The sequence below is a fragment of the Gallus gallus genome, chromosome 7 (assembly GCF_016699485.2).
Source record: "Gallus gallus isolate bGalGal1 chromosome 7, bGalGal1.mat.broiler.GRCg7b, whole genome shotgun sequence".
Taxonomy (NCBI): domain Eukaryota; kingdom Metazoa; phylum Chordata; class Aves; order Galliformes; family Phasianidae; genus Gallus; species Gallus gallus.
The window spans coordinates 11,393,056-11,419,962 of NC_052538.1; the positions used below are offsets into that span (position 1 = coordinate 11,393,056).

At 42.7% G+C, this 26,907-nt stretch overlaps 1 protein-coding gene and 4 non-coding genes across 5 annotated transcripts; all 5 read left to right on the plus strand.

The window, feature by feature from the left end:
* The first annotated feature begins 1,359 nt into the window (after nucleotides 1–1,359).
* On the plus strand, nucleotides 1,360–25,946 carry NOP58 (NOP58 ribonucleoprotein). Its single transcript, XM_421942.8, has 15 exons — nucleotides 1,360–1,501; nucleotides 4,466–4,542; nucleotides 6,173–6,225; nucleotides 8,130–8,254; nucleotides 9,217–9,353; nucleotides 10,517–10,581; nucleotides 12,398–12,532; nucleotides 13,286–13,431; nucleotides 14,371–14,497; nucleotides 15,116–15,279; nucleotides 16,019–16,153; nucleotides 17,381–17,442; nucleotides 19,783–19,916; nucleotides 24,757–24,878; nucleotides 25,603–25,946. The coding sequence occupies exons 1-15, from the start codon at nucleotides 1,457–1,459 to the stop codon at nucleotides 25,657–25,659; spliced, it is 1,584 nt and encodes a 527-aa protein (XP_421942.1). The 5' UTR covers nucleotides 1,360–1,456; the 3' UTR covers nucleotides 25,660–25,946.
* On the plus strand, nucleotides 6,515–6,603 carry LOC112532849. Its single transcript, XR_003076311.1, has one exon. It is a non-coding gene; the product is annotated as a small nucleolar RNA SNORD70 (small nucleolar RNA).
* On the plus strand, nucleotides 11,160–11,247 carry LOC112532850. The gene has a single exon (XR_003076313.1). It is a non-coding gene; the product is annotated as a small nucleolar RNA SNORD70 (small nucleolar RNA).
* LOC112532846 lies at nucleotides 13,537–13,620 on the plus strand. Its single transcript, XR_003076308.1, has one exon. It is a non-coding gene; the product is annotated as a small nucleolar RNA SNORD11B (small nucleolar RNA).
* On the plus strand, nucleotides 14,628–14,713 carry LOC112532845. The gene has a single exon (XR_003076307.1). It is a non-coding gene; the product is annotated as a small nucleolar RNA SNORD11 (small nucleolar RNA).
* Nucleotides 25,947–26,907: the final 961 nt, after the last annotated feature.

Sequence of the window (26,907 nt, forward strand, 5' to 3'; positions counted from 1 at the left end):
TAGCAGCAACAGAACAAACCTCACCCTATACGGCGTTGCTACTCGCGAGCGAACGCACAGCTCTAAATGCAGAAGGGGAGCCATATACCGGCGTGGCTCTAGCGTGAAACCCGAGCGTACTTCTTAACGTCACCCATTTTCCTTACACAGTTCTGCACTAAAAGCGCACGCTCGCTTGAGCCAGAACTCAGCTGCCTCCCCCACGCAGAACAAAGGCGCAGCCCCCACACGTGCACGGCCGCACACGGCACGCCGACTCTCGCCGCTCCCCCCGCCTCGTGAAGGAAGCGACAGCCCGCAGGGCACGGGCCGCCTCAGCGCCGTGTCTGCCCAACTGCGCTGTTCGACCTGCGAGAAAGACGGGAACGCACCAACAAAGCCCACGATTCTCTTCTTTGGCTGCATAACCTCAGCATACGGTGTATTTACAGTTAAGGCTCTTCTCAGAACACTCAAAGCCATCGCTGCTGCAGCCACCTGGGAATTAAGCGAGACTCTTATGGCAAATATTATAACTTCCCTGCTTTTTTCCCCCCTGCAACTGATCTCAGCCACCTGGAGCCCCCTCCATTAGCTCAGGGTTCTTGACATCAGATACAACCAGCTGGCTCCTATCGCTGGCACAGCCGCTTGGGAGCAGGCAGTGCTGGCAAGAAAGATGAATGTAACACTGCAAACAGCGTCCTGGGCCACCAGCACTCAAACAGGGCTTTGAAAGTAGGTGCGTGAGCCTGACAATGGCTTCCCAAGCTAAACACTGCTGCTTATTAGTTACACGGCTGAAATATTCCTCACAATATCGAAAGTAAAAAAGAATTCCCGCAGAAGAAAAGAAACCCTCGGGAGTAACGTGAATGCCCGTATTTCGGACGGCCGGCTCCGCTGCGCACCCCTCACACGAGCAGCACAGCAAATGAAGCGCTGCTGACTCACGGGGACGACAGCACAGACGGCATAAAGGCACGGCGAGACCAACCAGGGCCCCACAGCGCCCCCTCGCGGCGGGCAGGGAGAGCCGTGCGTGCACTGCTAACCCCCAAAGCAGCAGCGGCGGGAACCCAACAAAACGGGGACTGCGCTCAGTCCGCACCCACCGCGCGGCCTTCGGTCACAGCGCGACCCGGTAGGCCCCTGTTTATAGGCAGAAACTTGCACAGTGCGACCGCGATGCCTGCAGCACGGCCCCTCAAATAGCCGCCCCCGCTAAACTGCCGCCCCCGGACGTAACGCTCGGCACACCCCGCCCACTGCGCGCACCCATAGCTCGCGCCTCCCGCCACGTGGCCTGTGGGGGCGCGCGCGACAGGCGGCCCCAGCACTTCCCCCTGCCGCTGAGGTCATTTCCGTTGCGCCCGCTTCCTCTTCCGGTTCGCGCGTGCTTAACCGGGGGGTACCGTCGGTACGCGCACGTGGCTGTGCTGCTGCCGGCCGCCCCCGGCCCTTCTCCGTTGCAGTCATGTTGGTGTTGTTTGAGACTGCTGCTGGTTACGCTATCTTCAAGGTAAGGTGCTGGCGCGCGGTCTAAAGGTAGTGAGGAGGCCGCGCCTCGCTCCCGGTTGGGGCCTGGTGGATGGCGCGGACGTGTGGCCTGTCCATCGTGGTGAGGGAAGTGGGGTAAAGGTGGGTGTTCTTCGCCCGTCCTGGGGCTTCTGGCCTGTGGGAGCTGAGCAGGTGGGAGCTTGGGAGAAGGCCCAGAGCCCGCTGAAGCTGATGGCTGCTCTTTTTGCAGACTGTATAGGGAAACGTAGGTAGCTTCCTCAGGGTTCTGGGCAGTGGCCCGTGGTACTGTTGCGGAGTGCAGCTGTTCTGTTGTTAACAGGCGTTTTATCTCCATGTGGAAAAAAAAAGTAACTGTAATGTAGTGAGCCAAATCCTTCATAACATTTTGTCTTTGCCTAGCAGTGCTGTATGTCATGCCCAGCTTAGCTAGATGGTGGAGGGCAGGGATTGTGCCACTCTGTGCTGTGTGGCTTCACCTCAAGCACTGCATGCAGGTTTGGGCCCCACAACGTAAGAAGGATATAAAACTATTAAAAAGTGTCTGCAGAAGGGCAGCAAAGATGGGGAAGAGACCGTGGGCAAGATGCGTGAATAGTGGCTAAGGTCCCCCTGGTTGGGTCAGCCCAGAACAGAGGAGCTGAGGGGAGGCCTCATGGCGGCTGCAGTTCCTCACAGGGAGCAGAGGAACAGTGCTGAGCTCTGCTCTCTGTGACAACGACAGGGCCTGAGGGAAGGCATGGAGCTGTGTCAGGGGAGGGGCAGCTGGGGGTTGGGGAGAGGTTCTGCACCACAGAGTGGTGGGCATGGAACGGGATGCAGTGGGGGCCCTGAGCTGCCGGAGCTCAGGTTGTGTTTGGACAGTGTGCGCAGGCAGAGGGTTTGACTTTTGACCCTTTGTGGAGCCAGGAGTTGGATTCAGTGATCCTTGAGGGTCCCTTCCAACTCAGGAGATTCAGTGATTCTATGTAATTCTGCGGGGGTTAGGAGGGCCTGTAAACAGCCCATATTTAAGCCACTGAAACCAAGGTTGGCTTAAAATAAAGGCAGGAGTAGGGGCACAGAGCTGGAGGAACTCCTCTGCAGAAGTGCTGGTGCTGATGTCAGCAGCTGCGTGCTGGGCCCGGCTGTGGCCTCTGTGCCAGGCAGCAGAGGGCGCCAGACGGCAAGCAGCTGCTTTCCCTCGCAGGCTTTAAACATGTTCTGGGAGAGTGAACTGCATTTGGTATCTGCGTTGGACGCAAGAGAACTGGAAGCTGTCTGCTAGAACTGAGCATAATTAACATTTTTATTAAGATATGTGTTTGGACACGTTTTGTTTTTCCACACTGGTTCTGTTTGCAGCTGCCAGGATGCACCCTACACATCTGCAGGACAGGGAAGGCTTTCTTTTCCTCCACACAGTAGCTGCACATTTATGTGATTCTTATATCTGTATGTTTGTTCTTATCGAAGTATTCACCAAAGTGTTTGGCTTTTTTTTTTTAGACAGTTTCTAAAGACAGTCACTGTTTAGTTTGTTTCTTTAATTCCTTGAGAACTGAAGAGAATTCAGGTTTCAGAACTTTTGGAAGCAGTCGTCACCCACTTCCCTTTTCAGCAGTGCTCACAAGCTGTCTGTAGCCAACATAACAGTAGCGCTCTGCCTTTATGCTTTGGTGATCATAACGATCTTCCTCTGCAAGCTGGGTAGCTTTTCAGTTTCTTTTGCAGGTATTGTTCCCATGAGAGGATTAAAGAGTGTGTACAAAGTAAGGGCAAATGGGATAACAGTGTTCTTGTACTTGGAAGTCTTGTTTCAGTATGTATTATTATTTGGTGGAACATGAAAATGTCCATAGGCAGTCATAATTTCTACATACTATCGACCTTGATTTATCTACTTGCATACTTGTGTTTTTCTCCATGTCTGTGTATAGAGACAGAGAATTCTCTGAGCTTCAGGGTAGGAAGGACTAATCCAGTCCATATCAAAGATGAATTCAATCCAAAGCAAAGAATCAACAGGCTGGGGAGAGGGAGATGTGCCCAAAGGGTGTCTTGTGCCTCAGAGACCTGTGGGAAATGAGTCATCATGTCTATTTGCTCAGCAATAATTTAAAAAAATAAAGAAAGGGCCTCCTTTGACCTGGGTTTAAAAATCTGCAAGGGCACAAGAGTGATTTTTGCGCTGCTCCAAGTCAAACTATAGTTGTGCTGGGGCTTGTCACAACTGAAATCCAGCATTCTTACGGGGGTATAAAGAACTTAACCTTGTAAGGATGTTGCCAGTGCTGTTCCCCTGAGCAGTGTTCTAGGAATTTGCAGTATGCTCAGCATTCTGTAAAAATGTGTGTAGGGTCTAATGGCATAATTGTTATCCTTTTCCTGTTTAAATACTGAAAGGGAATCCCCTGTGACCACATAGGATTATGCTATTGCTCTGTCTTAAGCAGTTTTAACTCATATGATTACTGAGCTGTGGTAAAAAGTCATCCCTGCTGTGATGTCCTTTCTTCCTTGGGTTCATTTGGATTCATGAAAATAAGGTGTGGGATCACTCCTTCCTCTGAGGTGTCCCAGACATGTTTGTATTTTCCCAAAGTAGAGACAGGTTTGGTTTTGGGTCACTGGGGTTGTGAATGAATCCTTTGAGAAGTGGAGCAAGACCAGTTTTGATAAACAGGGAGAGGGCTTTGCTTTGATGGTGTAGGTTCAAAAGGACCTGGCCATTATTGAGCAACTTCTCTGATGCAGTTGAAAGCAAGTATAACACTGTAAATTCAATTGCATGCTGGTGAGATGAAGATGCTGAGACAGAGCAGTGAGACCGGAGATTACCATAATTTTGTTTGTTGAGTCAATGTGCAGTAACTTCCAGTGGTAGGATATGCCATGAATCTGTTCCAGGTCATCTCTGCTGAATGCAGGTTTGAAGGTTGTTCAGATGTGCTTTAAATATACTTGTCTTGTTTGTTTTTGTCTGCAGGTTCTGAATGAGAAAAAACTCCAAGAAGTTGACAGCTTGTGGAAAGAGTTTGAAACTCCTGAAAAAGCAAACAAAATGTAAGCAGCCTGATGTGGTGGTAACAGCCTGACTTTAGAAGTACAGAGCTGCCTGTATAGCTCTGTTCACCTGAGGTTCAGAAACAAGTGTTGACTTTTATCGTACTGTAAAACTTAAAAGCCATCAACAGCAGTAACATGAAATCGAGTACTAAGAGTATCTTGAAATACTACATATATATGTGTGTGTGTATGTATATATATATATATATATATATATATATAAAAAACTTGCAGTGTAATTAAGCTGCAGAAGTTGTTACTGCATGGCACTGAAGAAAAGAAAGAACAATGTTATAAGGAGTTCTGGATGTTCTGACAAGAACATCCAAGTTTGTAACACTGAAACTGGATGAAATAACATGTTTTTGTGCTCACAGGAAATTCTTGAAATAAAAACCTATCGTGGTTCAATCCAACTGAAACTAATTGCATGTGAATCCTTCTGTGAGTTGAGAGCTAGCGTTGCTTCCCATGCCACCGGTGACTGTTAGTGTTGCTGAGCAGCTGCCCGGGGTTGCAGTGCCTGCTGACCAAGCTGGCCTTTCTAGCAAATAGTCCTAAGGCTGGGAACAATGGTGAATTCCTGCCAAGTCTGCTTAGGGTGTTTTTATTGGAGCATTTCTAACCAACTTTGGTTAGAACAGATACCTCTGAACAAGCTATGACTTGTGGTTTGGATTTGTACTGCTCTGCAGGAATATTTAGAGGAGAAGATAGAATATTCTACATTTGTCTGTTTGAAGTGTTGCTAATCTTGTCTTGGAAACATCATCCTGGCCACTTGCTAGACAGTATATGGCTCTTAATGGATCTGTTCTCTGATCAAGTCAGTTCTTGTATTTCTAATGATTCTAAAAAGGCATCAGAATAAGCCTGGGGCTTTTGTTGGGCTTGTGTTCTTAATTCAGGCATTCAGCTTTATCTGTGACCTTGCTTCTTTTGCAAATACTTGACTCACAAAGCACAGTGGTTAATCAGAACTGGATTAGTTAAATGCCTGCCCTTGACAAGGAATTTACTGGATTGTGATAGCTTCTTCACTGAGACTCTAGATATCAACACCACAGATTATGTGAGGGGGAGAAGGAACTTGAGCTGCGGGAGTTGGCACAGTGTGTTTAAACACTGCACATATGATTTTTGGCTCTGGTGAGCAGTGAGGCCGTGGAAGAATTTTCCGTTTACTGGTTGTTTGTTTTAAGCTCAACTCGAAACTTTTGTTCTAACATGTAATTACAAGGGAGGACTCGAGGATTCAGGGGCAGTGAATCAGTTCAGTCTTAAAGATTTGAAGATTTATTTGGTGGAAAGGAGTGTTAAATCTGAGCTGTGCAGGCTGTGTCCCATGGAGGCAGGAGGTTTTCTTTTGAAGATGAGAAGGATAGTGTTATCAGTCAGCAGTGACAAGCAGGGTGCAGTCTTGAAATTCACGTGTTCAATGTCTGTCCTTAAATATCAGATGTATCGCTCCTCTTCCTTTTTGAGGGTCTGAATATTCATCTCTGCTCAGTTGCAATCAGGGACAAAGAGGGGAGCTGTAATAGCAGGGGCAGGAAAAAAAGCAAGCGTTTTTTTTAGCATCTGGTTTATGTACATTTGTTTACATCCTTGTATTTTTCTTTTGCAGAGTAAAGCTGAAACACTTTGAAAAGTTTCAGGACACGACAGAAGCTCTTGCTGGTAAGGGGAAGTTGGCATTGTTCTGTGAAAAATGACAAAAGCCAACCAAACAACAACAATCTCTAACCCGTCAGACGGCGGTTCACTCATTGCTTACCTCTGTCTCTGCTGTTTTTATTTTGCTTGGTTTTTAAATAATGCATCTTTCAAAGGCAGCTGCCTCTGTTTCATGAGGTCATCCACCCACTCTACAATGTAGTAGAGACATAATGAAGTCTTAATTTTTTTCATTTCATTCTTATTGTCCAAGCAGTTTACTAATGAGCCCCATGCAGAAATTTGAAGTATGTAGTCTGTTGTCAATGATGGATACCTGTTGGAACTGAATGTAGCTGATTTGAGTCAACATTTCGTCACTACCACTGAGACAACAGACAGATATCAGACTACATATTATTATAACTGCTTGCTTTATGGATGTGTTATACCTTTTTGTTGTTTTGCAGCTGAAGAAATGCTAATATTGCACTTCAGAGAAATTCAGGTGCTTAAACAAAATGGAAAGCCTAATATTGAATTAACTTTTACTATTTAAACACTTAAATACCCAATGCTGCAGATTTTTTTTGAACAGGAAAGATGAAAGTGCTAGCCAGTTGTTCAGGGATAGCATGATTATTAGTGCGGAATGGACTGGTAATGTATAACTTCTGTAAGTGGATGTTACACCTCACATTTACTGCCAAATAATGGATCTTCATATTCTAAGGTAGTTGGGGTAGCTTATAGGGAAAGTGAGAACACTGAAAAATGAAGATGTCATATATGCGAATGAAAGAGTTGAGACTGAAGCTGCAGTGCAGTTTTCTGGCATATTTTTTGGCGTATGTTGCTTTTGCTTAGATTTATGTTCAGAGCGTGTATTGCTGGTCTGATTTGAAGATATGCATAACAAACCCCAACAGACACCTGAACAACAAAGCAACAAAAACAAAGAAAAACAAAACCCCCTAATTTAGAGTTTTAATCTGGGAAATGGAGGAGATAACTCAAGCTACCTATGTTATTTACCCATTTATTTTGAATGTTATGTAAGTTATTATGTAAGTGTCTGTTTTATGGGGCTCCGGAGGCATTGGCTGTCTTGAAAGTTTCATAATTTATCTTCATTTTAGAAAGGATGAGAGGAAAAAGATAACTGAGCACAGAATTTGCTCTTGCATTTCCTTAAGGTTCTAGAAATCCAAAATCACTGGCTTGTGTTCTGTGTTATTATGTTGAAGATGTTGCATCAACCACAGAAGTTCAGTGGGGTACAAGGTTGATCTGCACAGTGGATCGTGCCATTTTGAGATATATTGTGTGAGGTTATAAACCTCTTAGAGATCAGTTAATACTTTAAATGGATTCTTTCCATACTTAAATTCTTCAGTCTATGCGGTGTATACTAAAAGGGTCTGTTTCTGACTCCCCAGTCCATGGGCATGGTGTTGTTTTTTCTTGGGCTTTGGAGGACCGTATGTTGCTGTCAGCACAGGATGCAAATAAGCCGTTGTTCATTTTAAGATACTTCAGCTGTGGATAAAGGGACATGGAGAATGACTGGTTAATTAAATTGTATACAAAACGTTCCCTTAAAACCTTGCTTTTGGAAATGTGAAATTTACATCTAAGACACATTATGTGCTTGTAGCATTCCGTAAGCAAAATTCAAAAACATCGAACTGAAAACACATGGAGCAAGGCAAAGCAGATGGGAAAATGGCTTTTGATCTAGGTCTTCAAAAGGGCAAGAATATAACTTCCTTCTATTTTCATTTTAGCTACTGCACAGTAAAGTGGTATTACAGCTCAGAGTAAAGGTACTGTGACAGTCAAAATAAAAATGCCATGCTAGAGGTCGTATTGTTGCAGGTTTTAGGAAAGGGAAGAAACTGCATCTTTGGTGTTCTTGTTTTCTACAGCATCCACAGCTCTTGTAGAAGGCAAGCTGAGCAAGAACTTGAAGAAAATCCTCAAGAAGATAGTGGCAAAAGATGCCCACGAACAGTTGGCTGTAGCAGATGCTAAACTTGGTGGTGTCATAAAGGTGATAATTGACTTTGCTGTTTTTCTTCTTGTCTTTGTCTTTCTGCTTCATACTACTTGAAGAGATCTTACACACAGTTCCAGGAAGATAAAAATTATTAACAGTGAAACCTGCTGCCACTGTGACGTTTGTGGTGTGTAGAATCACTGTTCCTTATGATCAAATGTCTCCTTTGCTGTCAATGCTGGCAAGTAGCTGTCAAATCCGAGGTTCACATCTCATGTCCGATTGCTGCCTGTTCGAGAGAGTTTTATTCTGACCATGTTCTCATTCTGTGCTGGGAGGCTGTTGAGGGATGCAAACAGAGTAAGCTTCAGCGTTGAAGTGAATGCCACCAAGGACTCTGACCTAATTATTCATTTTTGTTCTCTGAAAAAGATCCCAAACCCTGAAGAAATGAAAACCCATATATTCTGTCTTTGAATATTATTTTTGGGACTGAAACGTTTCCAGTAAACTTCAAAATTGTGATTACAGAATGGCCTGGGTTGGAAGGGACCACGAGGATCATGAATCTCCAGCCCCCCTGATACAGGCAGGGCCAACAACCTCCCCATCTAATATTAGACCGGGCTGCCCAGAGCCCCATCCAACCTGGCCTTTAACACCTCCAGGGATGGGGCATTCACAACCTCTCTGGGCAGCCTGTTCCAGCACCTCAGCACTCTCATAGTAAAGAACTTCAATTGATGCTTTCATGTCATTGATTGTTGATTCTTCACTTCTGTTGCCTGTGTAGCAAATAGAGGCTTAATTATGTATCTGCTCTTCAAACTGAGATTGTTACAGTGTAGTGAACTGAAGTTGTCACTACCTTAAGCATGAAAAAAGACTTGAACCTGTTGAGTGACCACAGAATTGCCAGGGGAAAGCCAGTTGTAATGAGATAAAGATCTGGAAGAAGGGATTTAGAGAAATATCATTGTCACGTCTGACTTGGACTCATGATTTCCATCTTACAGGATAAGCTGAATTTGAGCTGTATACACAGCCCAATGGTTACAGAGCTGATGAGAGGGATTCGTTCACAGATTGAAGGGCTTATTACAGGCCTTCCTTCTCGAGAGATGGCAGCTATGTGTCTGGGCCTGGCACACAGGTGAGTTGTTAGCACAACTCTGTTTCATTCCGTCACTGTCCTCCTACTCCTGTGACCTTGGCTGTTCTGTGCTGCTTCAAATGTCTCCATGTGATGTGGTCTCATATTCACTTTATAAGTCAACGTACACGTGCATCTGAAGCCTTGTTTCACAGGGGTTTTCCAGTTTGCAACCACCTTCTTGGGGAAAGGCTTCAGCCTCAGCCCAAAGTTGATAGCTTCCTTTCCCTGTACTACAGAGCTTGATTTAATGTCTCTGTAGCAGTTGAATGGTTAGTTTAAAACTCCATTGCCATTTAGAGATGGGAGGATTATGTTTTGCTGATTTACACTGGCATATAATGTATATAATGTAAGTATTAAAGGCAGAGATGTCTTTCCCTTCCCACCATCACACCTTGCTAGGTTTAGTGGAGCAGTAGTTAAATAGAAAAAAATCACTGGATCAGCTTGTGTGTCCAACAGGGTCGGTTGTACACTCATGAGCAGCTTTTAATCCGTTTTCTGATGTGAGCTTGTTCTGGAGCCATTGGCAAGTTAGAGAACTGCTTTGTTGTAGCTAATTCTTTAAAAATGCATGTGTTGCTGCTAAGGATGTCTAGAAAATAGGCATTAATATAAAAAAAAAATCGAAGATGTAAGTCCTCATGGATATCATGTGTTTTACTGGAGAAATGTTAAACATACATTGAAAGCCAGGTGATAATGGCCATTCTCAGTAAGAGTCTGTTCTGGGAAGTTTCTTCTATTACTTCTCGCTACCATTGCTGATATTTGCTGCAATGTAGGTTGTGTTTTATGGATCACTTCCAACTGCTGCAGGACTGAAAGTGCTATTGACAAATTTTGTGGGAAGCAATGCAGATGGAAACCAGAAGCCTATTTCCTGCCACAGTGTTCGTGCTCAGCCTGATGCATGTGGTGCAGTTAGCCTTAGCTCTTACTTTTTCCATAGCATATGCATATGTATATGTCACAGCTGTTCAGAAAGGTTGTGTCATCAGGGTTTCCTCAGTGGTCGCAGGTGGGAGTGGTCAGTGCCATAAGGTTGAGCTGATATGAATGAATGTATGGACAGCCATGTTCCTGTAAAAGAGGGACGGGTGGGATATGCTCTGCAGTGGGATGTCAGTGTACTGATGACATTATTTCTGTATCCACAGTCTTTCTCGATACAAGTTGAAATTCAGCCCAGACAAAGTAGATACCATGATCGTTCAGGCAATTTGTGAGTATATTTAGAGCCTAAATTATTAATGGTCCAGCTTGTTATTTGCCTTCTTGATGCTGTTTGCAGAAAAGTATTGGTGTTGTTTTTTTCCTTAGCATGTTACAGTAAATTATATTGTGTTCTGCTAGGCACAAGGTTTGTTATCTCAATAGGATTTACCACAAACAGTAACATTGTTAGGGTGGTACGGTAAGCCGATGTCCATTTTCTTAGCATAGAGATGAGCTGAAATACAGGCAGTGTAAGTTCAGTCCTCTGAGGACTTCACTTCCCAACCAGCCTCGCCTCAGTTATTTTGGGAGAGTGTCTGGGCCCCACAGAACGGGACTTTCTGAATCTTCATTTGCATGGTAGGTCACATATAGTGCATTGTGGAGATGCTCTTAACTTAGAGGTGTAAAAACCACTGCAGCATTTAATGCTGCTTTCCATGCCCATGCTTCCTTAATGACAAACAGACTGTAACAGACAGGTAGGGACACCCATTCCTCATGTGTCTTTGAAGACATCCACATCATAGTCAGCATTCTTGCTGTGAGGCAGTAACGAGGAATCCTGTTTGGAATATTAATTCCCAGACTGTTGTCAATGATGAAACATAGTTAAGCTGAAAATAATGATATAATTCAGTTCCTTCGTCACTACCACTGAGACAACAGATGGGAATGTTGGTATTGCATTAGAGGGAAATATTTTAGCCTCGGGGCTCTGTAGCAATGTATGCCGTGGGTGTTACATGTTGATGTTGTAAATCCAGTTATCAGTAATATCTTCTAACTGGTGAGCCTGTTGGATTTGTCAGATGCATTTATACTACGAAGACAATTAAAGAGCTTAATAGAATCAAGTAACTGAATGCAAGATACGTTCTCACCATTAGGCTTTTTCTGTAAAGTTAATAAACTTTACTGATTGTTACATCTACCTTGTGTGTGTAGCACTTCTCTGATTGAGAGGGAGAATCACAGTGGCTCCTGTGCCCCTTGCAAGAGAATGCCCTTTGCAGCTGTTAAAAGACTCAGTTCTCCAAGGTGGTCCAAGTGGTGAAACTTTCAGACCGTGTTTGTGGTAATTCTGATGTCCCTGCACTATTGTGCCTAGGCTTATGCAGTTCTCTGAAAACAAAAGGCTCGTACTTCACTGCAGCTTAAGTTCCATTCCGTAGAATCATTGTGATAAAATATGAGGGCTGCTCTGAAAGTAATGCCTTCTGTTTTATTATGTTGGCCAGCAGCGTCAGAGGTGAATGCTGGTGGTATGGCAGTAGAGGTAGAACCCTCCCACCAATACTGTGTTATATTTTGTTACTGTGTGGCATATGGCAGCAAAGGGGCAGTCTTACAAAATGGTGTCTGATGTGGATGCATATATGAAACGAAGGTGTCATTGAATTCCTCTGTGTGGAAAAATTGGCACCCATTGACATTCATTGATGTTTGCTGAACATTTCTGGAGACCAGATGGTGGGTGGGAGCACGGGGAGGCAGTGATGACAGTGGGTCCCCCTTCTGGTGCAGACTTCTACTAATGCAGCATGCAGACTTTTTCATTGCTGATGAATATGTATAGCTAATGGTGGTGACTACATTGGAAAAAAAAGCGTTTGGTAGATGAGGATTTGCTTTATCAAATAGTGGTGTTGTGCTTTTTGCATCTGTTGCAGTTTCCATGGAAATAAATAGGAAGCATTACTTTTGGAGCAACTGATCTACTTCTGTAATCTCCCCGTACATTGTTTAAATGAGTTGATTTAAGAGTTAACCACTTCTCCATTTCCTTTTAAGAAACAAAAGTCCATTCTTCTTTCTCATAGCACTTCTTGATGACTTGGACAAAGAACTGAATAATTATATCATGCGCTGTAGAGAATGGTACGGTTGGCACTTTCCCGAGCTGGGTAAAATCATCACAGATAACCTGACGTATTGTAAATGCGTGCGGAAAGTTGGTGAGTAATAAGGAGGTGTGAGCCTGGGGAGTGCATTGTGTACTAATGTGAAACGTTAATACACAGATTTGTAGACCAGCCGCTTGCTCTCCAGCAGGTCATGGTGTTGTGTACAACTGTACCATTAAGAACACTGTAAATAGGGCCAGTAGAGAATTGGTAAGTAGTTGCCTCCGTATGCTAATGCGATTTGAAACTCTGAAGCTTAATATAAAGCTAGTATCATACGACCAGCCAATTCTTCATGAAGACCACCAGCAGATCTTTGAATCAGAATTAATAAGCAGACCAGTTTGGATATTAGCTGTCAAATATGATGTAAAGGGACCCGCTGCCTGTTTGTGGCCGTTCCCTTTGACTACAGCTGCTTTTTCTTTTTTTTTCCCTTCTCTTCCAATTGTAGGAAGAATTACTTAGGCCTGGTTAGTTAAAAGTGACTGCTTGCTTCCTGGTATTCTTCCTTTGTAATCTTGCGACTGAAAATCTTAAAGCAAGAAGCTACTGGAAAAGTGAAGTATTTAGTGTTAAAGAATAAAGGCTTTTTTCTAGTTCCAAATTTAATTTTCCAAACCATTCTCAGGTAGTGTAAATAAAGTCTGAACATAAATGTATATTTTGGGAGTTTAGGTTAGGATGATAGCAGACTTGACTGACTGTTGTTATTTTAGCCTTTTTATCTTTGTCTGTTTCTGTTCTTTTCATACTTGTTCATCTTGCCACCACTACAAGCATACTTTCATCTGTCCCCTGCAGGAGACAGAAGGAATTTTGCATCTTCTGATGTTTCTGACATCCTACCAGAGGAGATTGAGGAAGATGTAAAAGCTGCTGCTGAGATTTCCATGGGAACAGAAGTATCAGAAGAAGATATAAACAACATAATCCATCTCTGTGATCAGGTACGTACACATATATGAAAAGCAGTAGAAATTCCACGTTGCCTAACAACATCAGAGACTCTTCTACCAAGGAGAGGTTTTCCTAGGATCTTTCTAACGCAGTCATGATGGCAGTGATGATTCCTATATTGTGGTTTTCCTGATGTACAAATGTGAGGGTGCACAGTCACTACCTCATCTGAGCCATCTCAATCTGTTAATGTCTACTTGAAATCTTCTGCAAGTGTCTTCGTTTTGGATGGAATTCTGGCATTGGCGTGCTTTTAAGCCCTTCATTAGGAGAATGGTACTATGCAACCTCTTTCTAACCTGTCAATTTTGAAGCTGGGTGGTAAGCCCTGGGTTAAAAGTGGAGCACTGAGGCCTGAAAAGAATTGGGAGCCCTCTCCTGCTTTCATTCGTATTGTGTATGAACTCCCTCTGACTCTGGTGCCAGCTGAATCCCTTTGTGACTTTACAAGGGAGTGGCAGGGTTAGGAATAGCGAGTTCCTGTTCTCAGTCTAGACTGGGCTGCTTTTTTATGTGTATTTTAATTGGGTGTATTTGTATGGAACAAATAAAGACCGTTTATCCTATTTAAAGAGAATGGTGACAAAGATTTATGTGAAAACTAAATGTTCCAGGGTTTTGTCCTAAAGAAAATGTCCTTACTAAGTATTTTTGTTCTGCTTCGCTGTCTTTGGCATGTTGTCAGCTCCTTTATCAGGAGCTGTGCAGAGAAAATAGGTTGCATGAGGGAATGAACAATACGAATCCAGTACACTTCATGGATGGAACTCTGCTCTGGGAATATGCCCTATATAAAGCTTCCTGTAACTGACTCTTGATTGTGTAGTTTACATGGTTAGCCTCCTTGGAATTTTCAACACTTTCATTTAGGGCTTAGATTTGCCTGTCAGTCAATACTGATTCATGTAACTAAACTTTGTCTGTGCCAGGTGATTGAGATCTCTGAGTATCGGACACAGCTGTATGACTACCTGAAGAACAGAATGATGGCCATTGCTCCTAATCTCACTGTCATGGTGGGTGAACTGGTTGGAGCAAGGCTCATCGCTCATGCAGGTAGGTCACACTGGCCAGTATAAATAAGGCTTAGCTGACTTATCACAGGTTTTCTCTCAGGAGCTAATTGGCTAAAGGCATCATGCAAGACCGTGATGAGCATCTCTTGAGAATGAGTGTGAGCTTGGTAGTAGTCTGTGATGATGTAGTTCTTGGTTGGCCTGAATCCTTTTTGGAATATGAGGGCAACTTAAGTCACTACCTCTTCTGAGACACTGAGCCCCCTTCTGACAGTCCAGTCAGTTCTGAGATAAAATACTGAGAAGCTGGCTTTAAGCATTTGTAGTCAGATTAGCTCAAGGTAGCAGCCTTATTTTGATTATCTGCTGCAGTTGTGTGATGATGCATTCTTGCTTATGGACCTGGTCAGGAGTGGGCATTGCTCTTGTACAGAATGCTTTATTGACTCACTCTTCTTTCCTGTTGCTGAAATCAGAGAGACAGTTTAAGCATGAAAGATTGAAATGGCTTACTTGTCCTTCGCAAAATGGACATGAAGCAGCTCATAGAGAAATTGAGTGCTCAGATCTTCTGCTTCTGAATACTGTAGGGATCTAGTATTGTGCTTGTTTAGCTGCTCTTCTGATAGATTACTATTCCTGTGTCACCTCCTTTTAGGTTCTCTCTTGAATCTGGCGAAACATCCAGCCTCAACAGTTCAGATATTGGGTGCTGAGAAGGCACTCTTCAGAGCACTGAAGACAAAGCGGGACACGCCTAAATTTGGCCTTATCTATCATGCATCCTTAGTGGGACAAACAACTGCCAAAAACAAAGGAAAGGTGAGCTTCAGAACTGTTTAGGCTTGACTTTTTTCAGAGTGCAGAAGTCTGTCATTGAGGTAACTTGAGCTTCATGTTAAGGCTCTTTCCACGGCCTTCTCTCCTATTCTGCTTTGTGGTTATGTGGAAAATACCACTGTCCCACAAATCTTTGTGTTGTTCATTCCTGTTGACAAAGGGAAGGGGATGGTCTGTTCAACACAACTCTGTAATAACAGATCCATTCCTGCCGAGTTGTGATGTAACGCTGGTTTTCTCAAGGGGTATTTTACTGCTTTATTCTATGTGATAGTAAGCTAAGCTGTGTCAGACGTTAGTCTTATTTGAAGATCAAGTTCATGCTGTGTGTTGAAGGTAGTAACTTTTGTGGCTTGCATTTGAAGAGCTTAGGTTTTTGTAATGCAGCTGGATGGAGATGTGGAGCATATAAATAATTGTGGAGCAATTCTTTCCAGCTGAATAGCTACCTCAAAATGACTTGGGATGAAACTTGAGGTAGAGTGGGAGTTAAGTAACTTATTTACTAGGTTCAGGTGTGCCCCCCTTCTTATGTAGAAAATATGGTGTTGCTTTAACTGTATTTAAGTGGTAAAGAATGACATACTAATTGTTTTCTGGAGTAAACGCTGCTAGGAGAAGGTTGCTTTGTTCTTCTGTTTGTGGTTATGGTTTCCAGATCAGAGTGAATCATTGCCTTATGTTCAGTCTTAGCATTTAATATTCTTTTTGCCTTGCCCAGATTTCTCGAATGCTGGCAGCTAAGACTGCCTTGACTATTCGTTATGATGCCCTTGGAGAGGATACCAGTGCTGAAATGGGAGCTGAGAACAGATTAAAAGTGGAGACAAGACTGAGGCATTTGGAAGAGAGAGGAGTAAGTACACAGACTGCTGCATGAAGCTGACTTTCTTGAAAAACGTCACTTCTGTACCTCTTCAGTTTGTGGCATGGTTTTCTGATACATTGCATCTTTGGTGTCATTGTTACTGTTGTTTATCTCCCAACCTTGTCTGGAGGGCCTGTAAGCTGATGTCAGCTTTTCTTGTTTGTGTGATTGTCTCTGTGTACGTTATACTGAAGAATATTGGCTCTGAAGAAGTGAAAATGATGATGCACTTACATTCTACTGCATTTATTAATTGTAAACATTAGCTGGTTATGTCGTGGCTTCTCCTTAGAAGGAAACCAATTTGTTTATTATTCCTCCTCCGCTCCATTTCTCATTGTGATTTCCCAAAATCTGATGGTGTTTAGAGTTGAGAGCTTTCTCAGGAGCCAAAGCTAGATGTTATTTACATCACAAGAGTTGCTGCATTATCCTCTCATCACCTAATACACGTCTTGCCTCTCTGTACCTGCTGTTCCATCTGTTGCCATTGGCATGGCATACGGGGACAAAGTAGGATTCACTTTCCGCTTTTAGGTAGTGTGCCTTCTGCATGTGATCTTGCAAGCTATGACTGCTTGCAGCCTTCCAAGCTATATCTGCTGCTATTACGTTGTAGTACTGGCACTGCTAGTACAAAAAAAAAAAGAGGAAAAAAAATCCAGAAAGACTTGCCAATTCTTCGAGTATTTCATGGGACACAGTACTGCCCATGGAAGCAGAAGGAAGGAGCTATGTTAGTTAATACCAAAGCACCAACTTATCTGACAAGTACAGATTTAATCAAATCAAGTTTTCAGCCTGTATGGTGGTTTTAAGGTCGGCTTTATGCCAGGTATAGAGTGATACCTACCCTGACATACAGTTGTCCTTAAAAAGAAAGCATGCATGAATTTGAACCTGCTTTGTGAATTTTGAGTTATGACCCAATTATGTGGATGGGATATGTTTGATTCTGTACTAGATGCCCTTTAGTTGTGTTGGCTTCTAGAAGAACAGTATTGGAAAGGCACATCATGAGGCCTTTCTCACCTCAGTTGTCACCCTGTCACTATTCTAATCCTAGGAGTAAGACTTGTGCAGTTGTACCAGAACCTGGCCAATCTCATAAGCCCATCTTTCCATTTTTGATTCCTTTCAAGGGCTCTGAATCTTGTATTGTGAATTGTTCTTGTTCTGAGTAATTTATTTTTCACTTACAAATTTTTCTTTTAGATAAGAAGAATAAGTGGCACTGGAAAAGCCTTGGCCAGGGCAGACAAGTATCAAAACAAGAGGTGAGTAGTTTTTCTTTTCAGCTTGACTGAGTGTTAATAGCTCTTCATATTTTTATTCCTGAGAAGCTTTTTCATTGTGGGTTGGATTGCTTTGGAATTCTGAAAACTTACTCTGCACTCTGAAACGTTGATAATATGTCCCCATCACTAATGCAAATTTCCATGTTACCACATTTTACAGTTATAGTAAAGCCAGCGAAGTAGTGAAACAGACCAGATTTTCTGGTAGAAAATTATTGATGTCATCAGATAACTCCATAGCAGCTTTATTTAATGAGTCTGAAAAGGTTAGATTTGAGAAAATTGGTGTTCACATGTTTGGAAACTGTCCTAGAAATCTTATTTTTAGGAGAGTAAACATACAAAAAACCCACTTGCTTTGAGCAAAGCTCGATCTTCTTGTTTAGGTCCGATACATAATAGCACAGTGTCTTAAGGAACAGATAGAGCAGTTTCTGGTGCCTGAAATGACTGAATTGCAGCTTTGATGGCTGAACATCTAAGGACTGGAATGTATTACTCTTAATCTGAGCTGCGACGCCTGGATTTTTTGCTTAATTTATTTGCATCTTGCTTAACCTGGCCTTCCCATTCTAGTGACTCCTTGCTGTAGAGAGGGCAAGTGCTTGGCATAAGTAGAGCGTGGTGTGCTGTCAGAAAAATTAGCAGCATTGCATCCATTTGCATTCACCACACATCTTTTCCAAGGCTGGCTGTAACTTTCATTTCCATTTGCATTTCTATCTCAAAGGATAGTGATGGCTGTGTTTTCAGGAGCAGTTCTTGAAAAAAGTGTCAATAAATGAAGCATCAGTGTGTGTAAGGAGGCAGTAACTTAAGGTGTTGAGGAGACAACATACTTGCAGGCTTATGACCTCTTGAAATGAGGAGTGGTCAAGTCCTGCTGGGACATGTTCCTACAGTTAGGCTTGTTCTGCAGACGTGTGGGCTTGGGGGAAGAGGTGCTGAAGATAACTCCTTGCTGTTTAGCCTACTTTGGCTGTCTAAAAGGGAAAGAGATTAAAAATACTCATTTCATACACTCAAAATAATTTGAATTTTGCAATTTCTGAAGTTTCGTTTTCAGGAGCATGTTTACTTTCTGAAGAGTTACAACTACTTTGTCCGTGGTCTGTACACCAGCTCAGTCTCCTTCAAATTATCTTCAGAGTATGCAGTCATACTACTGCTGCTTTGTGAATATTGTTTGAAGGGCCATACTAACGTTGTATCGATATTGGCAGGAGTCTCTTAGTCTTGTATGGAGCTACATACCCATCATTAATTAATTACATCACAGGAATGTTTCAGAATCTTGTTGTCTGACTATTTTGCAGAGGTGAAACAGAATCCACTGTTTCCAAGAGGCTGTGTAGTCAGTTTCTGCAAGGCAATTTGCTGTGATCATAGCCATAAGAGTTTGTGATGCATAGAGGAGAAGTAGATAATGCTACCTGCTAGTGTTGCTGCGTGTTTCTCAGTCTGATCACTAGTCTCAGTTGCATTTGCAACCTCTGCAAGGTAGCTATTTCAGATTCCTGTGTTAGAGAAGTTTAGCTGCTCACGTGTCTAGATGGAAAATAGTTTAGGGTTATTGTTTTAGAACTTCTTTTCTCTTCTAGGAATTCTGTTCTGAATTAGTCAGAAAAAAATTGCTTTATTGCTATTAGTGATTCAACTTCCCTTGAAAAGGTAAGATGGAAGAGAACTGTTGAAGGGCAACTGGTTCTGTGTGGTCTCTGTAAGAGGTAAAGACTAAACAAAGGAGCTTGCAGTATTCAGATAGAGGTGGTTTCAGCCACAGGTTAGGTATTCACCTGTCCTATGAAGTTAGTGATACAAAGATGAACCATTACCTCGCCTTCTAACTTGTGTCCTGTGAATGTAATGGTGGAGAAGCAGGGCAGAAAAAGCAAAAACAAAGCTCTTCCTAATCCTGTGCATCTGTTAACTCTAGGGTATGTATATGAACTTCCCTGATTGTCAGGAGCTATGTGCTTGTGACCATACAACAGTGATAGAAAGACTTTCAGCTGGCAAGAGATGAAATGGGTAACTTAAACGCTTTGTAGAATCTCAGATATAAAGCAGAACTGAGCTCCTGGTTGAACTGATACCTTCTGTACAGGTCAGACAGTTGTACTTCATGGGATATCTCCTGTACTCCTGATGAACCATTCCTGTGTTGGAGAAAGGGCCCAACTTCCTGTAGATGCTTTGCTAGCTGAGCAGGACTGATTTGATAATGTTTTCAGGAGATTGTGTTGGAAAGCTAACTGCAAGATCTGACCTGGAGGCTAGTTCTTCGTGACCTGAACTGACTTGTTTTCTTCATTACAGCGAAATAAAGGTGTATGATCCTTCCGGTGACTCTACACTTCCTGCTGTTTCAAAGAAACGCAAAATTCAGGAGGTGGAAGAGCAGGAGGCAGGGGTTGCAGTGAAGGCAAAGAAGTTCAAGGCAGAGATGAAAGGTTAGTTACTGCATCTATGCTGCTAGCGTGCTGCTGTGTGTTTTGTGCAGTCTGACAACCATCCACAATACCTGGTTACTCTCCTTGAGTCTGACGCAATACATGAATAAGAATAAAAAGGAATCTTCTCATAAAACTACTGTATAGAACATTTTAACAAATAAGAGCTCTACTCATTTTTGTACTGTATATTAGGCTCATCTTCAGTGGCTCTCAGCATCTAGAAAGAAAAAAGTTCCTGTGGGGGGGGGGGGGGGGGGGGAACCAACTTGCCTGAATTTTCTTTAAATGAATACTGTTTTATTCTGTATAGGAGTGTTTCAGCACATTAAAGTTGAACATCAGATCTTGAGGTTAAATGATGCTTGGAAAATCCAGTCTGAATTTACGGTACACAAGGAGTTATTGTCTAGAGAGCTAAAACTGTGGCCGCAGTTGTTCTCTTCTCTGAGATACCCTGTGAAGAAAGGTTTGGGGCTGTGACTTCAAAGCACTTTGGTTTCTGTTTTATGGTTCACTTTGTGCAACATTGTCCCTCTTTTGGTGGGTACACTTGAAATGCTTCTGAAAGGCTGGCCTAATGCTTGCTATGATAGTAGAGTACCCAGTAGGTAACTTAAGATGACTTCAAGTTCCTCTTGTGAAGCCCTGAGCTAGATCTGGGCTTGAACTGCTCCCATTTCTATCTACTGCTCATGTCTGCAGATTGGGACCGTCAGAGCCTTCCCTTTCTGTCTTTCTCTGTGCTGCTGCGCTATAGAGAAATCAGAGGCCAGTTATCAGAGTAGTTATGCTGGCTCTGTACCTCTTAATGCTCAACTTACAGAGTGGTGATCTTTCCAGATGCTGGTTGGTTAGTTGGTTCATGGTGTCTGTGTACATGCATGGAGCAACTTGTAGGAAGCTGAACTTACGAGAATTGAAATTACACTGGTGGGGGAATTCTTTGTACTTTAAATCTGAGATATGTGCTCCAGCTTGTTCTCTTGTGCTTATCATAATGAAACAAGGACACTTGAGTACTTTAAAAGCTTGAACTTTGCCCATTTGCTTTTTGGAGAATGGGGGTGTTTTCACAGCTACTGCTTTTGGTAGTCCTTTGAACTAAATCCCCTTACTATATCCTCAGAATTGTTCCCTTGAGTTTCCTTTCTGTTACCAGAATATTGACATCTTGTAGGCATGAGCTCCTTGGTATTACAGTCATTTCCAGCCTGGTCTCTTACCAGTACAAGGAGGGTATTTCTATTTGTAAATGTTACTCAATGATTTGTGCTTTTATAGAGGAAAGGAAGGGAAATAGAGAAAAGCTTATATAGAGGAAGGAAATTTCCTTCCTTTGCTTGAGAATTGAGACTGTGTGGATGATTTGAGCTGTAGAGAGTGTTCAGGATACTTGTGAACTACTGAAATCTGTGCTTTTTGATTTTTTTGGAGAAGTTAACAATACCCAAAGTACCTGAAAGAGTAGGGCATCCTTTGGATGTTCATAGCTCCTATTATTTCCCCAGATCTCTTTATCAAGTGTGTCATTTTGAGACACTTTGGGAACTACAGCCCTGCTGTGTACCAGATGCTTGACAGACTGTGGAAGAAGCAGTTTCATACAGTTTATTCACCTCACATTGGCTGTATGCAGATTTCATCCCTTCAGCATCCTGACATAGGCTAGACAAACCATGATGTGCTCTTTTTCCAGTTGATATGTCTGCAACAGCATGTTGGTGAGGTGATGGTGGTCCAAGAAGTTTGTTGAGTAGTTCATTAAGTTCTGAAACATGCAGGAGAGAACAGAGGAGGTCCCAACATTAGGATTTATGTTGCATATCTGCTTGAATATGTATGAGCATTTCAGTTTCTGCTGTTCTTGGCTCTATTCTTTCCAATACAGTACTGTATTCTTTGCAGTGCTGTACTCTTAGGGTTTTCGCTGGTCAGAGATTACACATCCAGACAGTGCTGTGTAAGAACTCTCTGCCCCCCTTCCTTCCCCTTGCTGCTTGTGCAGTCACAAGTGGGGATGGTAGAAAAGCAGTCCAGGAAAAAAGAATTCTTCAGCCAGATCAAGTTTGATCCAGTTCATATTGCATGAAGAAAGTAAGGAATGAGAATGAGGTCAAAAGCTGCCACTGAAAACTGTTTTGTCAGACTACTGCTTTAATATTTGTAGTAAAGGGGGGCAGTATTTTGTGTTGTGCTAGAGTGAGATGTAAATGCAACTGCAAAATGGGGTGTGTGGTGTTTTCTCTCCCCCTGTTAGAGGTGTGTGGTACACTTTGGACAGGAACTTAGCAGCATGGGGGCTAAGGGGGGAGGCGTGACTTCAAACTACATTCACCTTCTATGTTACACCTAGAAGGAAACCAAGGGGAGGGTTAGTGCCTGAAATAAGTTATAATCCACTTAAGGAGTTGCTTTTTAATGCAAAATATGTTAATGGTGGAGGATGGGAAATAGGACTGACATTTTGTTGCCTCAAGTCTGAAGCTAGATGTGGCCAAACAAAGAAAGTGTACCACCAATGAGGCTAGCCATTGCCCCCACTGAGGTGCTCAAGTTGTATGGAGGCATCAGGATACAGTAGCAGCTTGGCAAACGACACCTTCACGGGTGACAAGAGAAGCATCATCTTAAATTAATGGAGTGAGCCCTGCAAGGCCCAAAGCCTTAAATGACAGGAGTGTCACAAGGTGGTGTCTTTATTTGATAGGCTGTGTGACTTAATTGTGTGTGTGTGGGGGGGAATCATATGGAGGAGAGAGGGTGTGTTGCAGGCTGGTGAGTAAAAGTTTAGAGAAGACTGCTAGGAAATGGGTTACTGCAACTAATGATTTCCAGTGCTGTGCAGGGCCACCGATCAAACTCTTCTTCTGGGTGCTGTTTTTTGTGCCTTGGTGCCTGATAGCAATGGCTGGTGGCTTTGTTGTCAACTGCTGTGTATGACAAAGAAGTCCTGCTGGGCTTGAGTGACTTAGAAGTACTGGATCTGGAGGGAAAAGAGCAGCCCCCCTGGAGCCTTTATCCTCATTCTGCCTAGATTCAAATATATGAAGTCCTGTGATGAGCTTTGCTAGACGACAACTTAAATCTTCTTGAAGGCATCTGCTGCCAGCTGTGAGAAGTGACAGTGTCTGTGAGTGTTCCGTGCTTCATCTGTGGTTGTAAATTGTGGTGGATTCCACTGCCTGGTGTTTCAGACTGGATGACACACATGGTAATGACAAGAAGTTCGCAGTGTTGTGCTTGACAATGCAGAGCTTACTGATCCTGCTGAGTGACAGTGTGCATCATGGCAAAATGTGATGCATACGCTCCTGTCATACCGTAGGGCTTTAATGAAGTGTAGGGTTATTTTACCTATCTCATATGAGTAGTACAAAGGTGAGCATACTTACTGTTGAACATTTTGTGCTCCTTATGTTTGCACACAGTTAATTGCAAAGCATGTTTATGGCAGAATCCCCTTAAAATTATACATACAGGTTCCTTTATTGGGAATCCTTTGGCTGTTTTAATTCTGGCATTTTTAAATGTCAAAAAATGCATGTATTGGTTGGCTGCGTTTTGCTGTAGAAATGTCTAGAAATTTTCTGTACCAAAGCTCATTTTTTTGTCTGAAGGCTATTCTGGTGGCAAAGATAGGGGCTTATTTTTGACTCAGTCCTTCTGCTGCCCTGGAGTGCTAAACTTGTGGCAGTACAGCGAAGATTTTAGGATTGTGATTTTTTAATTATTATTTATTTATTTGAATAATGGTACTGGTTTTGTTCCTGTTCTTTCTGTAAGTGGTGAGTGTACTTTCAAGCTGAAATGTGTTTTTTTTGGAGAAATACAGTGAGAAAACAGCATCTTGGGTCATGCTTCTGGGTAGCAGCTGTGCGTACCCCGGATGCTACCATTTCCAGCATCTTGCTTTTGTAGCCTACTGAAGGACAGTGGTTACTACATCATGAACGTGCTCATGGGTACCTCATACTGAGAAGCGTGCTATCTAGCACTGACTCAGTTGTGCAGATAAATTTAACTTGGGTATATTCCAGTAGCAGACTAGCTACTGCAAAAGCTGTCAGGTGGGTAATGGTTTCTGCTTGTTTTCTTTACGTGGAGATTCTGTGGCATATATTGTAAAAGATGAGTAGTGGTAAATTAGAGTCCTCCTACCACAGTGGTGAGATACACTGGCTGTTGACAAATAGTTGTGGAGAAATAAGTGTAAGAGAAGATGAGTAAATCTCTCCTTGAGTTAACAGTTCTCCAAGGTTGTATAAATCCTGTTTTTTCAGGACAGAGTTCCTACTCTTGCATTAAATATTTTGTCAGCTCAGCGTTACGAGATCTTTGTGTCTTCCAGTCTAAATGACTGCTGATCTGCCTCTTTCCAATGTGAGGGTAAGGGAATCAGTTGCCAATAACCTACTGCTGGTTGAATGCACTGCTAATGTGGGTTGTTGAGTCCTTCCGTGGCTCTTGTGGTGCCAGTGAAAGTGTTTGCCAAACTGTGGGCAGTCTCTTTTCAAAAAGAGCACCTGAAATGCAAATAAAACATGCAGGCTTATTTTAAATGTTGGAGATGGCATATAGGAGCACTGTTTGTGTGAGATGTGATTAGTAGTGTCACATTGTCACTTACGCCTTCGGTAGCTTTGGTAATAGCAAGCAGTAGTCATACAAATAGGGGAGGAGAGGATTAAAGGTGAGTGTGGAGACAGCACAGTATTTTTTGCTTTCTTAGTATCCTTGTTGCATCCTCTCAAATCTCATAGAAAGCCTTTTCCTTCTGCCTTTTATGCTTGTAATAATCAACAACTTCCCTTTTATTATTCTTCCTTCTGTGATACAGAAGAGACAAATGTAGAAGAGGATGAGCCTGTCAAAAAGAAGAAAAAGAAAAAGGAGAAGAAAAAACAAGCTGAGGAAGAGGAGGAACTGACAGAGGAGGTGCCCACCAGCTCTACGGTTGAGGTGAGGCAGAGCTGCACAGCTGCCTGACCCTTCTTGGGATGGATTCCCTCCAAATTTATGGAGCAAGGGGGGAAATATTTTTGCCTATTTAACTCATATTATGCAAGGACTGTTTTTAGCAACTTCATTTAGTAATATCCATCACTGTAAATTTCAGGAAGAGTTGTATTACATAATAAGGTCTGAGAAATTGTAATTCCTCAGCGCACTAGTAGGATTTCCCTTCCTTTCCTGAGCCCACCCCTAGCTTTAGTCTCCATTCTTGTTACTCCTTCTCTAGAGATCTGTTGGTACTGATTCACAGCCATCTCTGTCGTTCAGGGCTCCTGCAGAGCAGAGGCTGTACATGCTGAATAGATGAAGCATCACTTGATGTCTCCTAGCGGCAGCAGAGTGGATGCTGTAACCGAAATAATTGCTCAGTTTTGAAATTGTTCTTAACATGGAATTTCGTCTATTCCCCTTTCATTAGAGCAGCTACGCTGCCTGTTGCAGACTGACCACAGCTTGGAGCAGCCAGCAGTGTGTGGCAGACAGCACAGCTTCCCTTGCTGTGCTCTAACCAAGTGGAGTAGCGGCAGAGGAGGGAGGCATCTCTTTTGCTGTGCTGAGCATGGCAGCTGAGGGAGAGAGATGCTTTGAGTTTGAGCTGTGTTGCTTAGCTACATGCATTGCTTCTCTTCTCCATTACGATTTATTCATAGCAACGTTTGTTTGTTTCCAGAATACAGAGAAAAAGAAGAAGAAGAAAAAGAAGGTGAAAGATGAGGACGAAGACTGAGAAGAGGTGGAAACACAGACCATAGGACAGCGCTTCAGAGTAGCATTTCTTGACGTAATTTCTTTAACCTCTAGCTGAAAACTGTTAACTTGCTATATTGCAGGAGGGCAAGGAGATGCATTTGATAGCCATCTTCTGCCCTGGAGCAGGATACCCCACTGTCCCTGCTACTTAGGAAGGCTGCTCTGTTGTTTTGCAGTATCTTGTGTTGAAAAGCTGACAGTAGATCCTTTTTTCATATGCAGTCTTTGTTGACAAAGAATAAAAACATTATTATGGAGATCTGATGCCTTTGTCTTGTAACTTATTTGCTGGCTTTCTCACCGTTATTGGGACTATTTCTAAAATTTAATGTTTTAATTGAATGATCAGCATATAACTATTTTATCAATGTGTAAAATTTTCCATTACAGTTTCTTCCCTAAGGAATTCAAAGCTTGTAAATATTCTTAAGCTCTCCATAAAATTGATACAAATATCTGCGAGTAACATAAAAGAACATTGAACGGCTGAGGTGTTATCAAGCCTGCAGTGTATTTCTTATCAGGAGACTTTTTTTTAATCATCTTCCAAACATTTTTGTTTTGTTACATTGTCTGACAGAATTGAGGCCCATGTTTTGAAAGAATGCGAGTTAGCTTCCAAATGGCTTCGGTGGTGGTTGTGGCAACTTTCTTCACTTAAAAAAAAAAAAAAAAAAAAAGGGGGAAAAAAAAGAAACTACAGCACAATGACTTTTTCAGCTGTCTGATAATGGACATGAAAAGGCAAGCGTTTCATTGATTAAAGGCAAAAATCAGTCGTTTGCTAATTCTGCTATTCTCTATGGGGAATACAGTTGCTCTGAAGTAGCGTCATACAATGAAGACTAAAATTCTTGGAGCATCGTGTTGGAAAAGAAAATGTTTATTTGACTGTGCTCAACACTGCATTCATTAATGTGAGGAAAAAAACTGTAGGTATGGTAGTATACCTACAGTTATGAGTCTACACTCATAAGCTGAGCAAAACAGCAGTGTTGTTGGCATGGTTTGGTGACTTTTCAGCCACTGCCAATAGTGCTTTTCTGTGCAATATAGTTGTTGAACAACTCTTGAAATTTAACTGCCTGTACCTGGCATACCTTTTAGTGAAACTGGGCATATTGAATCCCTAACAAAGTTGGTAATGTTTGCTTCATGTTCGTCTGCCTGTATCAAGAACATGCCTTCTCTCTGCTCTGGGCTTAACAGCCATAACTGAGGAGGA

Bases quoted from the DNA above. Each gene is read 5' to 3' on its own strand.
- NOP58 (XM_421942.8), top strand. From the start codon at position 1,457: ATGTTGGTGTTGTTTGAGACTGCTGCTGGTTACGCTATCTTCAAG. The intron at 4,543-6,172 runs GTAAGCAGCCTG...TTTCTTTTGCAG, and splicing joins CCTGAAAAAGCAAACAAAAT to AGTAAAGCTGAAACACTTTG. The intron at 13,432-14,370 runs GTACGTACACAT...TGTCTGTGCCAG, and splicing joins TAATCCATCTCTGTGATCAG to GTGATTGAGATCTCTGAGTA.